The 18,539-nt window shown below is 43.4% G+C and overlaps 1 protein-coding gene across 1 annotated transcript in view; it reads left to right on the top strand.

Annotated features, from left to right (window-relative positions):
* Positions 1–18,539, top strand: part of LOC126263590 (uncharacterized) — a 96,229-nt gene that overhangs the window by 28,062 nt on the left and 49,628 nt on the right. Inside the window, exon 2 of the mRNA XM_049960683.1 lies at positions 3,079–3,333. Within this exon, the coding sequence (XP_049816640.1) occupies positions 3,079–3,333 (255 nt within the window). The remainder of the gene's footprint in view (positions 1–3,078; positions 3,334–18,539) is intronic.

The raw sequence follows: 18,539 nt of genomic DNA, 5'->3' as shown, positions 1-18,539 counted from the left end.
ACAATTAACGTGAGCGTAGCTTGGGGCAACATGTAAACTTTATTTCATCAAAATCGGATCACAGAGAAAAAAGATATCGTCATTTAAAGTTTTATCCAAAACAGTCTGTCACAGTTTTGAAATATAGACAGGCCTTGATCGCACGGTTCTTTATTAAGCGTTACACATTCCAAAATATCAACATCAGACAGAATCTAAATGATAAATTGTACAAATGAACTGACGAAGGCAAACATATACATATTAACATAAATATGCATGTTAGTGAACATATTCAGAATTTTCAGCTAATGTCATACATTTAAATCAAACTTTAGTAGAAGACTCACGAAGGTGAGCACATAGACTGAATATAATAGTGGTCTCATCGCATATAGGCGTATTCGGCAATGCCGTTGTCTATTCGAAGAGAACCAGTGCCAAGCTGAATGTAGCGCTGACCATAGAAATAAAATCATAGAGTAATTTTATAAAAAACCAGACATAGCGACGAACTACTTGTCATAACATCGTGTACAAGTTGACAAAGATACATTTATGCCACTTATACACAGAAGAAACTCATATTAACAATGGATAAACTTTACATAGCATGAAATGTCCGTCGTAAGATAACGTATATGGTATGCATACAATGTAAACCTTGTATCTCAAAACAAAATTAAAATTTTTTTCTTGTTTTATTAGCTGAAAACGTCGTATCCGAACAGTTCGTAAACCAATGGGAGGTAATAACCTATATTCTGCGCTCTAGTAAGGTAAAAAAAAGGAGCTCTGTATATTGTTATTCAACCATACTATGGGAGAAAACCACGCATTGTGTTTCTAAGATACGATGCTTTCATTCTAAGCTGACGATTTGCTTTTAGAGATTCCATCTATATTCAAGTTACAGTCCTTCAGAGTTGTACCTATGGTCAAACCTTTGGTGTCCTGAGATGGGTGATTGCAGTTTAACGTTTTAGTGACCATGTTTTCTGCGTCGCTGCACAAGTAGAAAGAATTAGGCAGTGAATCGCTGTTGTACAGTCGACACCCGAGTGCGAAAATGATATTTAGCATTCCCTTTTCGTGGCCTCCTTCCTTGCCCCCACTAATGATTGGTATATCGATCTAATAACTCATAAACGTAGAATTCGGATATTTGCATATTTGCATGACGGTGCATATAAATGCATATCTAATGGATTAATGCATATTTAACTAATTTTTACATATATTTTACTTTTTAGCAATAATTCTTGAAATAGAAATATTCCATCATGATATTTTGAGAAGAAGAGTAAGATTCAAACAAATTTCTATTCTATTGCTCTGCTTGTGTAGAAGGACTATTACGTACTATGTTTCTATACCCATAAAAGGAGCCAAAATATGAGGAGTCATACCCATCCAAAATGAGCGGTTTCTAATATAGTGTAAAAAATCTGTCGCTCAACAGCTGCTCATAAACTAAAGCTTATTTGCTTCGACAGTGGATTGATGGAAGTCCAACTCTAAAAACAGATGAAAATGTTGCACTGTGTCAAGTGTAAGGGATTGCTGTTTTTATTTGATTAAAAAATCACATTCCATTGTTGTAGTTAACCCGCCACAAAAATTTTCAGATAACACAACATTTACAAGCAGCTGCTCAAAGAAATCCTATTAATAAGAATGTCTCCAAGATCCAAACAACCTCACCAGCAACATTTTCTGCGAGCAGAAGTGGAAAGGATAGCAGTGATAAATTTTCTAAAGATATATGCAAAGCATTAGTTTCTGCCAAAATTCCTTTAAATAAGTTATTTAATGTAGAATTTCGAACGTTCCTGGAAAAATATTCCAAATGAGAGATTCCTGATGAAAGAAAAGCTACCTTGCCAAAGTTTATAAAGAAGTAAGTTTAAAAATTTATTTAATTAATTTGTGTGTGTGTGTGTGTGTGTGTGTGTGTGTGCGTGTATTTGTCAACCACCTCTCCCCCCCGCTCCATAACATCTTGAGTTTTATACAAGCCTGTCAGTTATGTGAGACGTTTAATTTTACTGTACAACAATATTTTTAATATGATAACATAAAATTATGTATAGCCTCTAGTGCCACGGAGCTTTATTTCGCCCAGTTGACTATCAATAAACATTTTTTATAAATTTCTTAAACATCTTCCCACAAAAGTGAGACGTAATTGCACCAGTGATCTTTAATAAGTTTCAATAAATTAATTCTTTTCCTGTAACACAAGAAATATGGGACGATATCGGCAGCTCACACTGTTTGTTACTTGTGGATCAGTCTGAACCAGGAATACCTCAAGTCAATGTCTCGAGAATACTGGAAGAAACAAACCATTCAACAATTGCCATGCTTGTTCGTGATGCATGGCGTGTCTTGTAGCCTTCTAAAGAAAATGAGGAACAACTCTTGGTGAGAGTTAGAGCTGAGGCAGCAGACATGATTAACGTTGCTAGAGCTTTGTAGGTATTTTATCCCAAGGCACTTCATGCCAGATGGAAGAGGAAATTCGACAGAATTTTCCAGAAGTAAATGCCTTAATTTCGTCTGTGAAAAAAAAAGTATGTAAAGGAGCCATCAAGAGTGAAATTATTTGCGGATATTATGCAAGATACTCGTTTACATCCAGAACCAATCCTCATGAGATGGGGAACATGGACTGAAGCAGCTCTATATCACAGTGATCACGTAGAAGATGTGTAAAAGCAGCTCGACGTGATGACAAAAATGAAGGACCAAGTAGCCCTGCTGGAGTTAGCATCTGCAATGAGAAGAGTCTCCAGAGTAAATTAGTGTTTATTAAGACTATTTAATAAACTTCCAGCCGCAGTCACGTGTTTTGAATATTAAACACTAATATTTGGGACTGATTGTGATTTTTATTGTAGTTTTATACGACATTTAACAAGAGTGTCCCTCAGAAATTTGTGAAGCTGTCGTTGACTGTTGGTCGCACAGAGAACTCTGGTGAGGCGTTTGTGTAACTACGACTAAAGACACCAAAGTTTCTAAGTTAAGTGCACCTGCAGTATTCTGAGATTTTGTGGACAACCACTGTCTGTTGTGCCTGCACTGTGCCGACAGGAAGGTGGTGTTGGTGCCTCGCCTCGCCTCACCAGGCAGCTGCACCGTGTGCACGTCGACTCACACATCGACCCAGACCCTCAGTGGGTCCTGTGGGTCGATTACGGAAAGGTCGCCTCCATATGCTTCGATATGATGTTGTTTGATGACTACTCGCTCGGAGACGTTTTCATCATTGACTTGAAGAACGTGACCATCGCACACCTGCTCCGCACCGATATCAGTGTCATACGAGCTATGGAATTCGCCCACAAGGTAGGTTTTTTCAAGACATGATACCACATTGAATGTAGACAAGTCACAAATATTACCCTTCTTATAACTCGTAGTAATTAAGTAGGCTTTTGTCAGTGCATGTAGTTTACACATAAAAAGACGAGACAAGAAGCGTTGACCTTTAGCATTCTGTCGCAGATGCTAAAATTTCCAGAGCTCGAAATAATATCTGGCGATATAAGTTGCAGCCTGAAAACGAAGTTTCTTTCAACGATAACCATGCGTAAAACATTATTGGCTTCCTTGTTGTGGCAGATCTGAATAAGAACTCGAGATTTTGACAATTACAATAGTATGTCAACGTTGCTTCTGGTGAACTCTGCAGTTGAACAACCTAGAAAAGTGCAAGTGGTAGTGTGTACTGGTTACATGCCAGGGGCAATGCCATCATCACCCTGAATGGCAAGGTGCCATCAAGATAGCGAGGATGGGACACAGTTGTGCTAGCGGGAAATTCCAAAACAGTTCGATCAAAATAACTCAGGTCAAAAACTCGAAAAAATCCAAGATAGCGACTAGCAACTATGTTCGAAAATATCCAAATGATCTGAAATCTGTGATAGGTTCAACAACATATAATGATATTTACAATACTGCAGTATTACCGTATCCAAAATACGGGAGATTCATCCAAGGTTTGCATAAACTGGCGTGATTTTATCAGAACTACATGAAGACATTGACAGTACTGGTGTTACGTCGGGTGTGATGATCTAACCTATAGGTTAGCAGCACAACTGAATGACCATTGTTTGATCTCTTTACTGTACTTAGTGTGAAGCACAATGCACCTTCACATCACCTATTCCCACATTCAAATTGCCTACAAAAGACAAATATTACCAATACCATAGTATTTCCCTATCGAAATATACTTAAGATTAAGCTAAATAGCGTAAAATCTTGTCATGTAAAAAAAAGAAAAAGAAAATTCAGCGCAACAGTATTTGGAAATTCTGAACACCTCCATATTGATGACGCCGTGCATTCGAGGTATAGACGATGCCATGGCCCCTGGCATGTAACAAACCTGCAGTAGCCCTAGCACTTTTCCAGGTTGTTCAGGTCCGTAGCTCGTGGCACCTAATGGTGCCGGCACTGTAGCTCAACGTGTTCGGTCAGAGGGTTAGCTGCCCTCTGTAATAAAAAAAAACTGAGTTAATCGATCAACAACGAACTTAAACGAATGTCTTACGACGTCCGCCCCGAGCAGATGCAACGAACAAAATCGAACAAAATGAGATTTTAAAAAAAAGTGGTTAGCATTGCTGCCTCTGGATCACACGGTTCCAGGTTCGATTCCTGGTATGGTTGGGGATTTTCTTCGCACGGGCTTGGGTGTCTGTGTTGTCCTCATAATTTCATCGTCATTCGTGAAAGTGGCGAGACTGGACTGTGTAAAGATTGGGAATTTGTAGGTGCATTGATAACTGCGCAGTTGAGCGCCCCACAAATCAAACATTAAGGTTATTCAGGATCAAAATTAGCCACAGTTAACATTGCTATATTATTTTTACCTCCTCAGCTTCGTCAGGAACAATTTATTTCACTAATTTGCTGAAGATGTTTATTTGGCAGTCGGAAGGAAATTGGAAATTCGTGGTAAGTTCCTATGGGACCAAACTGCTGAGGTCATCGGTCCCTAGATTTACACACTACTTAATCTAACTTAAGCTAACTTACGCTAAGGACAACACACACCCATGCTCTAGGGAGGACTCGAACCTCCGACGGGGGAAGCAGCTCGAACCGTGGCAAGGCGCCCCAGACGGCACGCCTGTCAGAGGGAAGGTGCAGCTTTAATTCCTAAGTAGCTGCGGAACGATAAACACTGCAGTTAACGACCTGTCGTATGACTACTCCACATGATCGCTGCCACGTCTCTTTCCGACTATCGACACGGCAGGGCTCTTCCGGCACTGAAACCCCAACACACTCCACAACCAGTTTATTAACTTTGTGTCAACAAATAACTTTCTAGGCAAAAGAAGGCTTCACCAACTATTGTAACACGACATCCGCTTCAATAAATGTTACAGCTGGCCCTAGACAGACAAAATGTGACTATCACAATCTTTCCCGATACTGCCAAATTCTACGACCTACTGTCAGAAAGCTTACTGTCAGAACAGTAAAATGTTTCTGCTCGTACCTGGTCGTTCCAACAACTATGCGTAATAGCTGAGACTACAAACTCACAATGGCAACAGATACTATGTAGGTAACAGCTCTTCAGGTCAGGTCCTGGCTCTGCCACCAATGTCGTCTCTCTCCTCTCTCGTCCCTCTTCCACGAGGGGGACGACCGGTCGAGTGCGGACGCGCTGCTGCTGCACGCTGCCGGACGATTCTTCGAGCGCGCTACGCTTGCCGTAGCCGGGCAAAATTGTTGTGTGCGTTGCGCATGCGTAATGCAAGCAAAATTGTCGTGTGTGTGGGTGCGCACGCTTTGCGATTGCGCCGCATTATTGTCGTGTGGTGACGCGGGCCTGGTCCCTTTGTCGTTCAGCTGCTGCCGGTCTACTGGCGGTGCGGTGGCGGCGAGGGCCGTGGTTTTCTTGTTCAGTCGTCGTCTGATCTGCCTCCGTAGTGATTCGTTCAGACACTGCCGCAGCGCATCCTCCCTGCTCCCCCGAGAGTAGGGAAATTCCTACGTCAGGGCCCTTGGTGCTACCCGGTAACCCGCGCGTAGTCAATGTTACGACTGGCACTGCTCAGGGAAACCTAACGGTGCCAACGAGCGAGCAACCAGTGCCCCTTGGCAGTGCATGTCAGGCTTCTAGGACCGCTAGAACAGACATATTGGGTAAGCCCAAAGTCCCAGCCCGCTGCGGCACCCAGTCCCTGGGTACCCGCGGCCAATCCGCAACAAGCATAACCAAGGCAAAAACACGCTTACAAGAAACGGACGTGATGCCAGCACCTAAGCGTCCGGCCCGAAGCCGGCTCGCTGAGGAACACGAGAGCCCACACAGCGATGACATGGAAGTAGGGGGGGAAACCGTTGTAGCCAACATCCCCACTTCAAACAGCTTCGCGCCGATCGCTTCCGACGGCGCGGAAGCGGTCGAAGCGACGCCTGCCCGTCCCTCGACCTCCGGCGCGCAAGCGCAACAGAAACAGAGACGGGAGAAGGTACCTCCCATCATTGCTACCATCCAAAATGGGACCATGAAACTCATCAAAGAGGTCGCCCCACAATTAAAAGGGGGACTAAATACGTCATGTAGAGGGTCGTCAGTGAAGTTTCAACCGTCGACACCCCCTGACTACAGGTTTCTTGTGGAGTACTTCGCGCAAAAAAAAATCCCTTTCCACACATATCCGATAACGGAAAAGAACGCATATAAGGCGGTGATTAAGGGTCTCCCGCGAGACACTGATCCCGCCGAAACAAAAGAGCTGCTCATTGAGCGCAAGTACAGAGTTATTGAGGTGAAACAAGAAACACGCGCCTCTGACTCCAACAACCCCGGTGAGGGACGTAAAAAGCGTGCGCAATTCAAGGTGATCCTTCACCCAGACGAAAAGAATAGAGAGCTCCTAAGGACCGAGCTTTTCATGAATTGTAAAGTCGCCATTGAAAGGTACCGACAGCCTGAACGCCCTGTTCAGTGCCACCAATGCCAACAGCTGTTCCACACTGCGGAACAATGCCACCACCCCCCAAAATGCGTCAAATGCGCCGGACCGCACTTGACAAACGCGTGCAAAAAGAGCCGCAAAACCCCAGCAAAATGCGCGCTGTGTGAGGGCTATCACCCGGCGAACTACAGCCGCTGCCCCACACGCATACAGCTAATGTCTACCCGTCCACCCCGGTCGGCAAACGGCGCGGCGCTGTCGCGGGGCGCTCCCGCTCCTGCGGGGTCGACGCAGCCTGCCTCCGCGGCCAAGGCGACGGCAGCTGGCTCTGCCGCCGCCAGCAGCTGCGGAGCGACTGCACCGGGGCGAGAGGCCTTTCCCTCGCTTCCCCCACCACGCGCCCCGACGGCTGCCGCCACCTGCCCCCCCCCCCACCACGCCTCCAGCGCACTGAGGCGCCCGCAGCTGCCGCGCCGCCTCAGTCGGCTGCTGGCCAGCAGCCAGGGACGCTGCTGGGCGTCTTTGACGAGCTGCGCCAACTGTTTGCGGGCTTCAGCCTAGCAAATGTAATGTTCACAATTAGGGACACCATGGCGCACGTGCGGGCGGCGCCTGATGGCCTCAGCAAATTCATGGCCCTCGCTGAGGGTGCTATGTCATTGTTTGATTCTTTTAATGGATCCCCCTAGATCCAGAAAACTGACAATATTAAACTTTACCGCCAATGGCGTAAAACCACAAAAGCAGATACTAGAAGAATTTCTCGACCGGCATGACATCGATGTTGTGTGCCTGACAGAGACCCACCTTAAGCCCGAGGACCGCTTCTCCGTCCGTAACTATGCCATACATAGAACCGACCGCGTAGGCCGCGCACGTGGCGGAGTGGCGATCCTCGTGAAAGGCAGACGGTGTTTTCGCACCGTGGACTTACCTCAGACACCCAGCATCGAGGCGGCCGGTATAGAAATCAAAATTAGAAACTCGACATACATAGTAATCTCCGCGTACCACTCCCCAGCCACCACTATACTGCAACAGGACCTTCAGGCTCTGCTAGGTACTGGCGTTCGTGTAATTGTGGGAGGGGACCTCAACTCGAAGCGTAGGGCCTTTGGCTGCCGCGCCGAGAACAGTAGTCGCGTGGGGTTGCATAGACTCGTTGAGCGGCGTGCCGCCCTCAGCGTCATCGCACCCGACGAGCCTACGCACATCCCCGCAGACACGACAAGCAATCCAGACGTCCTGGATATTTTTGTCGTAAAAAACTTCGCTCTCGACGCGGCGGTCACTGTGCACCACGAGCTGAACTCCGATCATAATCCGGTCGTTCTGGACATAGCCAGTGTCGAAGACGACGCCGGGAGGATGGCAAAAACAGAAGTGATAACAAACTGAGACCGATATAAATACCTGGTGGGTGAGCACGTGGAGGAAATCCCGCAGATGGAGACAACAGGAGAAATAGACGACGCTATAGCGAACTTCACAGACGTCCTCCACGCCTGTGCTCGCGCTAAAAGCGTCAGCCTCACCACAGAGCCAGGCGCCAGGGACCTGCCCCCTGACATCTGGGACCTCATAGTCGCCAAACGCAGGCTGCGTAAAGTAGTGGCAGCATCACCGCGACCCCGCTGACCGCCGCCTGCTGCGGAGGCTCGAGGACCAGGTGAAACTCCGACTGCAGGAGCACAGGAGCCGCTGCTGGGAGGAGATGTTACAAACCGCCGAAACAGAGAACAGCAAACGCAAGATCTGGCAGATAGCCCGGCAGCGGAAAGCCCCCACCAGAGAGAACAGGCCACTCCACGGCGAGAACGGTCTAGCTTATGAAGACCAAGAAAAGGCGGGAATAATGGCAAAATCACAAGAGTCACAGTTCCGAACTCACGTCATCGATAATGACGAGAGTGAGAGGCAGGAAAGAATAGTCATCGGACGAGTGACTCAGATAATAAATTCGCGCCCAAACACAGAATTCGTGCCCGTTAACGAGCCGACAATAAGTGCACTCATCAAGCGACAGGGAAACCACAAGGCTCCTGGCCCTGACCGTATCCGCACCCCACTCCTAAAGCACCTTCCGCCTCCCGCCATAACATTTCTGGCAAGCGTCTTCAACGCTTGCCTAAAACTCACCTACTTCCCCTCAGCGTGGAAAACTGCTAAGGTAATCACCCTCCCCAAACCTAACAAAAACCTTCTCCTACCCGAAAGTTACAGACCAATTTCCTTACTCACTGGCATGAGTAAAATCCTTGAGCTGCTAATACTCGCAACCCTCCAGCAATTCCTTACTGACAACAACATCCTGTTGCCTGAACAGTTTGGATTCCGCGCTGAGCACTCCACAGTCCAACAATGCCTGCGCTTGGTTGAGCACGCTTGTCTGGCCAGGGCAAAGAGAGAATCCACAGGAGCAGTATTCCTGGACATAGAGAAAGCATTCGACCGCGTCTGGCACGATGGCCTAATATTTAAACTAGACCACATAGGGTGCCCAGAACATATCATAAAGATAATTCACTCATTTCTTGCGGAGCGTCACTTCTTCGTAAGAAGTGGGACAGGAACGAGCCAGATGCGACCGATTGCGCCGGAGTTCCGCAAGGTTCGGTTTTAGGCCCCGTCCTATACTCCATTTACACGAACGACATACCGAAGCAGGTCGGCGGGGAGATCGCTCTCTACGCCGACGACACTGCCATCTACAGGAGCAGCCGCAACCTGGACTTCATACGACGAAAGCTGCAAGCCCACCTCGACTCCATAACGCAGTGGTGCAATTTATGGAAAATTAAAATCAATCCGAGTAAAACCCAGGCCATATACTTCACAACCAGGCTAAAACTTCCAGACCAACAACTAACAATTGGTGGTCGGGACCTAGCCTGGCGAAATTGTATCACATACCTCGGGATGGAGATCGACAACCGCCTCACATGGACACAACACATAAAGAAAGCGGCAAACAAGGGGTGCGTGCTCCTGTCCCAACTATACCCTCTTCTGAAGGGTGAAGGACTCACCTTGAAATGCAAAATGCTTCTCTGGCGCCAACTCATGCTTCCGGTCATCTTGTATGGTTCGGAAGTGTGGTCAATGGCGTCAGGTACCTCACTTTCAAGACTACAACGGCTACAAAATAAAACCTTCCGGGTAATAACAGGTGCTGACAGATACGTCCGCAACACACAAATCAGAGATTTCTTAGAACACCCCACCATCTATTCCCTCATAAAGGAAAAATCTGCCAAACTTTATGAGAGAACACAAACATCGCCCCATCACCTCATTCGAAATTTAGGCTGCGAACATCCAGACCTTCAACATAAGAGACCTAAATTAACCCTCACGCGCCACTTTAGGGACATTTAAAACACACAAACACACACACAGAACAAACATTTACACAAAAACACGCACACAAAACCAAACCACCATCTTCATGAACCCCCTAGCGCATTCCTAGAAGTCAGACGGGCACAGCCCAGTGGTACTTCATTACAAAAGTGCAAACAGAAGGCATGTCCTCTTCCACGCCACTTTGGATGAAAAAAATGTGTGTGAAATCTTATGGGACTTAACTGCTAAGGTCATCAGTCCCTAAGCTTGCACACACTTAACCTAAATTATCCTAAGGACAAACACACACACCCTTGCCCGAGGGAGGACTCGAACCTCCGCCGGGACCACACTTTGGATCAAACTGGCGGTCAACATCCTAGGTGGTGTAATAGGTTTGTTGTTCCATATGAAAACAGCGTGAGATTCAAGCTTTGTTTGGAATTACCCACTTATGATAAGTGAAAGTTCAAGTTGGACTAATTAGATTTCTTGACATATGCTAACATTTCGGACAGTCCCCTTACAATATTTCACCACCAGATAGGTCCCCGCAAGAAGTCCCAAAGTTGGCAATATTTTTAAATGTTTTATCTCCTTATTTTTTCGGTATTTTCCCCAATGTCTCCGCCTTTAGAGTACTGCTTTCGTAGTAATATTTGTAGTATAAGACGTTACTCATACAATGAGACTGATGTACGTAAACACATAATCATGGAGTCACACAACCATACACAAAAAACGGGCACGTCCAAATATACATGCCAAAAAAATAAATAGCAGCTCTACACGCAAGCATGCACGAAAATAGTTACACACATACAAACGTACGATTCCAGACACATCCCATCATGTTATTATGCACAATAAGTAGTTACACAAGCATCCACCAGAACACTGACATGTGAGAAGTATCTGACATATTTTACATGATTTGAGCTGTTGCACTGATGGTCACACTATCACGTTTACAGCCGCTTGTAAATTGTAACAGACCTAAAATATACGGTGGCAAAGAGTGGGACAGTTGTGCTCTTTTAGGAGGGATCAAAAAATCACACTAAAGCCACATTATACTAATGATGAATCACCATGCTATATGAGCTCTAAACTAGATACGAAGCAGACTGATGTATGCCTCTATTGTGATTAGCCTTCTTTTTCTTGTGCCGTTATCCCGTATCGGCAGAGGGTCGGCATAGTGAGTTATGTTACGGCGTACTCAAGCGCCAGCATCGCTAGTCGGGACCGATAGAGCGAAGAGGGCTGTGAGGGAGACGTCAGCCAATAGCACACTCCGTTCTCTACGACGACAATACGGCAGCAGCGGCCTCTAGGAGAAGAAAACATAAGTGCGGTCCCCGACTGGCCAGGCAACGGCCTTGTCGCAGTTGATACACCGATTCCCGTGAGAGCACCGAAGTTAAGCCCTGTCGGACGTGGCCGGCACTTGGATGGGTGACCATCCAGCCGCCATGCGCTGTTGGCATTTTTCGGGGTGCACTCAGCTTCTTGATGCCAATTGAGGAGCTACTCGACCGAACAGTAGCGGCTCCGGTCAAAGAGAACCATCATAACGACCGGGAGAGCGGTGTGCTGACCACACGCCCCTCCTATCCGCATTCTCAACTGAGGATGATACAGCGGTCGGATGGTCCCGATGGGCCACTTGTGGCCTGAAGACGGAGTGTCGACTGGCTACGTCTAGTACTAGAGAAGCGTCGAGACCAGTGACCTGGAAAGAAGTAGCCACTGTATTACCTCATTTGTATTGGAATCGTTATACTGAAGGACATTGATTAAACTGCATGTCGCCCATTGCTTCCGACACGTCTATGTATTTCTCAGAGTTAAGTATTGTCATTGATTTATTTCGTAATGAAACTCTTTCATGTGAGTGGTATACACTTCTGTGGCAGGAGAAAAATGTGAACCAGCGGAAAAATGCTGCCATCTAACGATCCGAGAAGCAGGTTGCCTAGACACCCCATCTTTGACAGCTAGGCAGCATACAGCCAGTTTAAGGGGTGGCCAAATGCCCTTCCTGTCACACCCAACTACCCCCAGGGAAGAATATATGATTCAGATAGTTGGGGTTGGTGTTGAAACACATAAAAACTGCCAGTTCTCATCTTCACTGTATTACGCGCATATGATCTGGAGGAATTCAAACAGCTCTTTCTATCACTCATTAAAATGACTTTGCGATATGAAGACACTGAAACATAGTTACTGCATAGTAAAACAGCCGTTATTTGATTCTAAGTGGGAAGTGTGCTATTCTGGTACTTCGTCAAAAATGATAAAAATCGCCAAAAACACTTGGTTGGAACATTCGCCCAGGAGCTTGCTCCAAATAGGGAGACCTAACGCAACATATGAAATAGGTAATGTAATTTTCATTCTCGATTGCTTTTTAACTTTTTTTTTTGTACTTACATGTTTCTTCCTATACTAGTACCAGAAGCACATAAGAAATCTGTAGGTCTATGGTACGGCCATACACGTGAATTTGGCGAGATAAGATGTAGCGAGACTTCATGCGGTGCTTACAGCAGTTAATGTAATTTGCAGTTATGATTGCTTCTTAGTTGTTCTCTTAATTATACACCTTAACGTGTTTCGGCTTAAGCTAGTATCAGATCATTGGTACCTCAATATGGACGCACTTCAGCGTACTAGTTGTTTTTCTCTGGATCTAAGAATCATCCCATAAACAAATCACGTAATTTACCATCTGATATGTTATAAATGGTCGTAACTGCACCGCGAAGTCTGTCAGTATAGACTTTCCATTTTGCTTTCATGCATCCACACTTCAATACCTCACCCGCTGCCCAGTGGAAAATAAACATCAATGGCTTGCTTGAGCACCTCACACTTGGAGGCACTTAACAACCTAAAAACGTACTACTTGTAATAGTTGTATTATTAATCTGCAAATGAAGTAAATACTGACCATCGGAAAACTGTTCCGATCGGAGCACGAGAAACCGGAATACGCTCCTGACTCAAAAGTGGGGTACCAGCTGTCTCTTTCCAAGTTCCTTTAAATCTTTTTTCTAAAATTTTGGCATATGAACATATTCGCTCTTTTTGTAACATGCAGCTCACCTATCACTCCCACAAGCTCCCCTAAGTATAATTCGCTCACACCCACTATTCCATCGCTGTAAGTCGCCCATACTCATCCACTACGATGTCAAACAATTACCACAGCTCATTATTTTAACAATATACACGAATACACTGCATTAATCTATTTCCACGGATTGTTATTTAACAACAAATACTCTCATGCTAGTACGTTCTAAAATTCCACAGACAAACGATCATATCCCTCTCACCCAATCTTGCCAACTCATTATCATTACCTGCTTGTGTCTGTCATTGTCTTACAGCCATAAACTGCAACGTCCTGTTGTACTGCTACTGCTGTATGCTCTCACTGTCAGTGTCCCTCTCTCGCTCTCTCTTAGTGCTACTATCTTCTTCATTCCTTCTCACTGCTGTTGTCTCTTCCTTACTCTCCCTGTCTCTCTCTTCCTCACTCTCACTGTCACAGACTCTGTCTCTCATTATCACTGACTCTCACCCACTTCCAGTTTCTCTTTCTCTTCTTTCTCTTTAACCCCCCCCCCCTCCCCCAACTCTCTCCTCAGCACTGTTTCCTTCACTCCTTTCCTGACACTGTTCTGTCACTGTCAACTATGTTCAACTGTCACTACGTCCCTCTGTTTACCTCACACAGCCATTGTGTCCTTCGTTCTTTCTGTACCACAGCGACTGTCTACTAGCCCCCAGTATTTAACATTTTTCCGTCTCTTTGCCACCGCCACTGAATTCTTCTCTCTCAGCATAAAAAGTGCTAATATGTTCATATGCCAAAATAGTTAGGAAAAATTTTAATGGTGCTGAGGAAGGTAGAATGAGGCAGCTGGTACTCCACATTTCAGACAGTCTTTTGAAAAGGAGCATATTCGCTTTTTTGTACTCCGATAGGAGCATTTTTCTGCTGGTTCACACCTTTCCGCTGCCACAGCAGTGTATGCCACTCATATGAAAACAATTTTATGGATCATTAAAATCTTGATAGTTTACTGATGCGAAGTGGAAATAACGCAAAACTAATTTTAATTCTCAGACTGGAATTTACATGCACAGACATTTTTCATGTGCTTCAGTACTACAACAGGGGCTCCCAGAACCCTTCTGCTATCGGGGTCACTTAACAACATATTCTCCATGCTGCGTTTTCGCCTCACAAAGATTTTACGTGTGCAAGTAGTGTAACTTTGAACCTCTGTATCTCGGAAATGGATAAAGACAGCAAGAAAAATTTCAAGGTTGCTTGAGATCGAGATCTTAGAACCATATCGTGAAAATTACATCCTTTACAGTGCATAGCCATCTTAGAACATGCGGCTCGGTTTCGGTACAGCAAGAAAAATTTCAAGGTTGCTTGAGATCGAGATCTTAGAACCATATCGTGAAAATTACATCCTTTACAGAGCATAGCCATCTTAGAACATGCGGCTCGGTTTCGGCGTTTTTGGGCTGATTCTCGATAACGGATGAAGATTTTTGTGAACAGAAAGATGACACTTCGAGATAAATACCTAAAGACACAAGTTAAAATTTGAGCGATCAATGCGCTTATTTATTATTTAGATTTCGCCACACACCGGGATTTAGGTGCGTATTTTACGTGAACATGTATGGTAATTTTCAACCTCTATTTATCAGAAACGGATAAAGACATCAGTAAAATTTTCAAGGTTGTTCGAGATCGGAATCTTAAGGATACATATTAAAAATTTCAGCCATTTGCTGTGCATATATAGCCCTACCACTAGTATTGTAATTTAGTATCCTTTTACGTAATTAACAGAAAACCCTGCCTCTATCCTGCCACGTTTAACCCTCTTATTAAGTTTAGTTTAGTTTCCAAATAAACTACACTATGGGAGGATAGTCCTGTCAATAGGAAAATCTAACGAATGGAGTTTTTACAGGATTTGATCGTATGTTGTGTCTAATGGATAAGTAAATCACACTATTCAATGCTTTTCCTAAGATCTTACCCAGTATGAAAATATCATATTGAAGCTATGACAATTCAGTTCCAAGTTAACTTAATGGTTTAAAATAAGTACTAACGATCGCCAGCCTATCCAGGCAATGAAACACTGAAGTATTGGGGAAAAGCAGAAGAATGAATTTTGCCTACTTTCTTGCTACTGTTTAAGTTGGGTCTTCAAATAAATATTACTCCACTTAAACAATGTTGGCCGCCCGCTGTGGCGGTTCTAGGCGCTTCAGTCCGGAACCGCGCTGCTGCTACGGTCGCAGGTTCGAATCCCACCTCGGACATGGATGTGTGTGATGTCCTTAGGTTAGTTAGGTTTAAGTAGTTTCTAAGTCTAGGGGACTGATGACCTCAGATGTTAAGTCCGATAGTGTTTAGAGCCATTTGAACCATTTGAAACAATGTTGAACTACACGTTTCTAAAAGAGAAAAAGCCCAGTAGATAAATTCAAGGAAGTTAAAAAAATTTGGCCAGGAGGAAATTTAGAAAAGCATTTTCCATAATCAACAAACTTAAATACTAAAATACTTAGACACTAAAGCACACACTTTTTATACTAAACATTTCACTTCAAGAAAACTTCTTTCTTACTGGAATTTACTTTCAAAAGCTATTACTCTTTAAACTAATTGTGCATACTCATTTAATAGATTTTAGTAACTTTGCTTCACTCTGACTGAATTTTACGTAAGCCAACTTTTGCTATAATACTTTGCACTAGTTAAGAGAACTTTCTCATTATTTACACAAAAGCAATTTCAATGGTATCTCCTTATATTAACTTGGCATTTCGTAAGTCTGTAAAACAGGACGCTCAGATTATTCAAACACCAGAAAGTAACCATACATAGGTGTATGTTTAGGATGAAATAACAGGGTGAACTAGTTTCTTTAAAGTTAAAGAATTATTATTAAGATTCAGTTTAAATTAATGTACAAAAGTAAAATACAAATAAATCTTATCTGGTGGCTGTCGACTTGGGTGTGACGAACAATTATAGTGGCTACACTCCCATAGTACAGCCTGCAAGTATCTTGCTGTATGGGCTCAATTTCTCTTCTTGGCGTCTTTCAGTTTTACATACTGTAGCCCAACAACTCGCAGCTATGCCGTAATCCGTTTTCAGTCTTCATCCGAGACTTTTTGTGTAAATTTGCCGGTAAAGCTTCTCCTGCTCCACAAAGGTGTTGCCTCAATCACTGCTTGCTACAGACTGTATCACTTACTTCTCGCGTTTCCTCTTGGTAGCTCGCCAATTCGCCCTTGCCACCTTTTCTACTTCAAAGAAAAGCACGCTGGCTCTTACATAACACTTATTTCTTACTTTGTTCCTAAGCGTGACCATTTCTTACAATTGTCGAATTTACATCAACATGAACAGTTTATACACAGAAATATTTTAAATACAAAAATCATCAGAAAATTGTTTAACGTAATAAACAATTTACATAGTATTTTACATATATTACTCTCATACCATTCAAAGAATGTTGAACTCCAGTATAGCACACTTAACTTTACATATACAGAAAATGTAGACTCAATATGAGAAAATTTTAAAGCAAAATATTACAAAAATTTAGATGAACCATAAACAAATAGTGTTATACATTGTCAACTTACAATCCGCTTCTCGAGTTTAGTGCAAAAAAATGGTAAAAGAAACAAATTTTGTGGTGTTTTCTGAGTAACCGCCGGTGAACTAACGATGCTCCATAACCCTCTTATGACCCACTGTAGACTACATCGAATTGAAAAAGAACCAGCCATTTGCCCCATTTACCTAAACAGAAGGAACTGAGTAATATTCGTAATATGACCCTGTAGTGTAGGAATATGGCCCTGTGGTGTAGGTTAGCGACATTGCTGGGTATACAAATGGTCCCTAGAACAAGGGCTATCCAGAACAGTTGACCCTACCTTTCTATTACCAATAGAATCAGAGGTACAGCCCCAGGAAGAATCCAGTTTGTACGCACTTTCGGGAAATACTCCCATCATTCCTTCTAAAAGGATAAATATAAGATTTTCTTAATCTACGAATACACTGTGAATATACGTGGCACCATAGAGACAGGTTTGAAAATTACAACTAGCCAGAAGACGTTATTTCTCCATACACAGCTAAAATAAACTTATAGAAGCTTTGATCATGCAAAGTTGGTAAATCCTTGTACGTGAAAGTGGATACTTGACATCCGTAAACAGTTGTAACATGTTTTACTGTGCAAATGAGGCAGTTCACTACATTGATCATGATTACTCTTCCTCTCACAGTATCAAGGAACAGACTCACTTTTCGATCCGTAAAAGGCAAGTAATGGACTGTTCCTTCAAATAAAAATGTTTTTCCGTGGTTATGAGGACATAATTTTCCATACTCTTCATAATTACGTTGTTTTGCAACCAGCTACAGCTGTAATACCCCGAGCACATTTCAATTACTTAAGTCTCATTATTATGTGTACGTTCTTACTTTACTACTTTCATGTTCATCTTAATATTTTCATGTTATTATTACTATTACTATTATTATTACTTTATAGTTATTTATCAGCCTCTTTTAATTTTAATATCCTTGCTTATTATACTACCAGTGGAATTACAGTAGCTATTTCGACACTGTTTACACCTACAACTTGTTTGAATATACCCATTATTCACGTAGCACTTATATATCTTCATAATTACCTACAATAGTACTAAGTTACAAAAATTCTATGAAATAATATTGTGAAAGATCCAGAGGTTCTCCTATCACTGAAAGTCTGTAGGTTACAATAGTCGAAACTTCCATTACTGAAATTTTTACTGTTCGAATTTCATTTATCCCTTGTAGCTTAATACCTTTTTAATGTGACTAAACACGCAGATAACTGCAGTAATCAACACAATTGGTTAATGTCACTATTTGGCTGTTTTCCAGACTGCTTTCTGCCGGAGGTTGAAAGGAATCCATTTGGTAAACGCTGATAAAGTGACTGATTTCGCAATGAAAATTGTGAAGTTAGGACTTTCCGAGAAGTTACAGCAGAGGGTAAGGAAAAAACTCGTTACTCTATTTTGTATTTTGTTATACACTGCTCTTACACCTCTAAACTAGGGAATGGCATATAATTAGCAATATCTCTGTAGTACAGAAAGCAATTCAGATCAAGGTTGACT

Source organism: Schistocerca nitens, chromosome 6, assembly GCF_023898315.1.
Source record: "Schistocerca nitens isolate TAMUIC-IGC-003100 chromosome 6, iqSchNite1.1, whole genome shotgun sequence".
NCBI classification, from domain to species: Eukaryota; Metazoa; Arthropoda; class Insecta; order Orthoptera; family Acrididae; genus Schistocerca; species Schistocerca nitens.
This window is presented reverse-complemented; position numbering and strand designations above follow the sequence as displayed.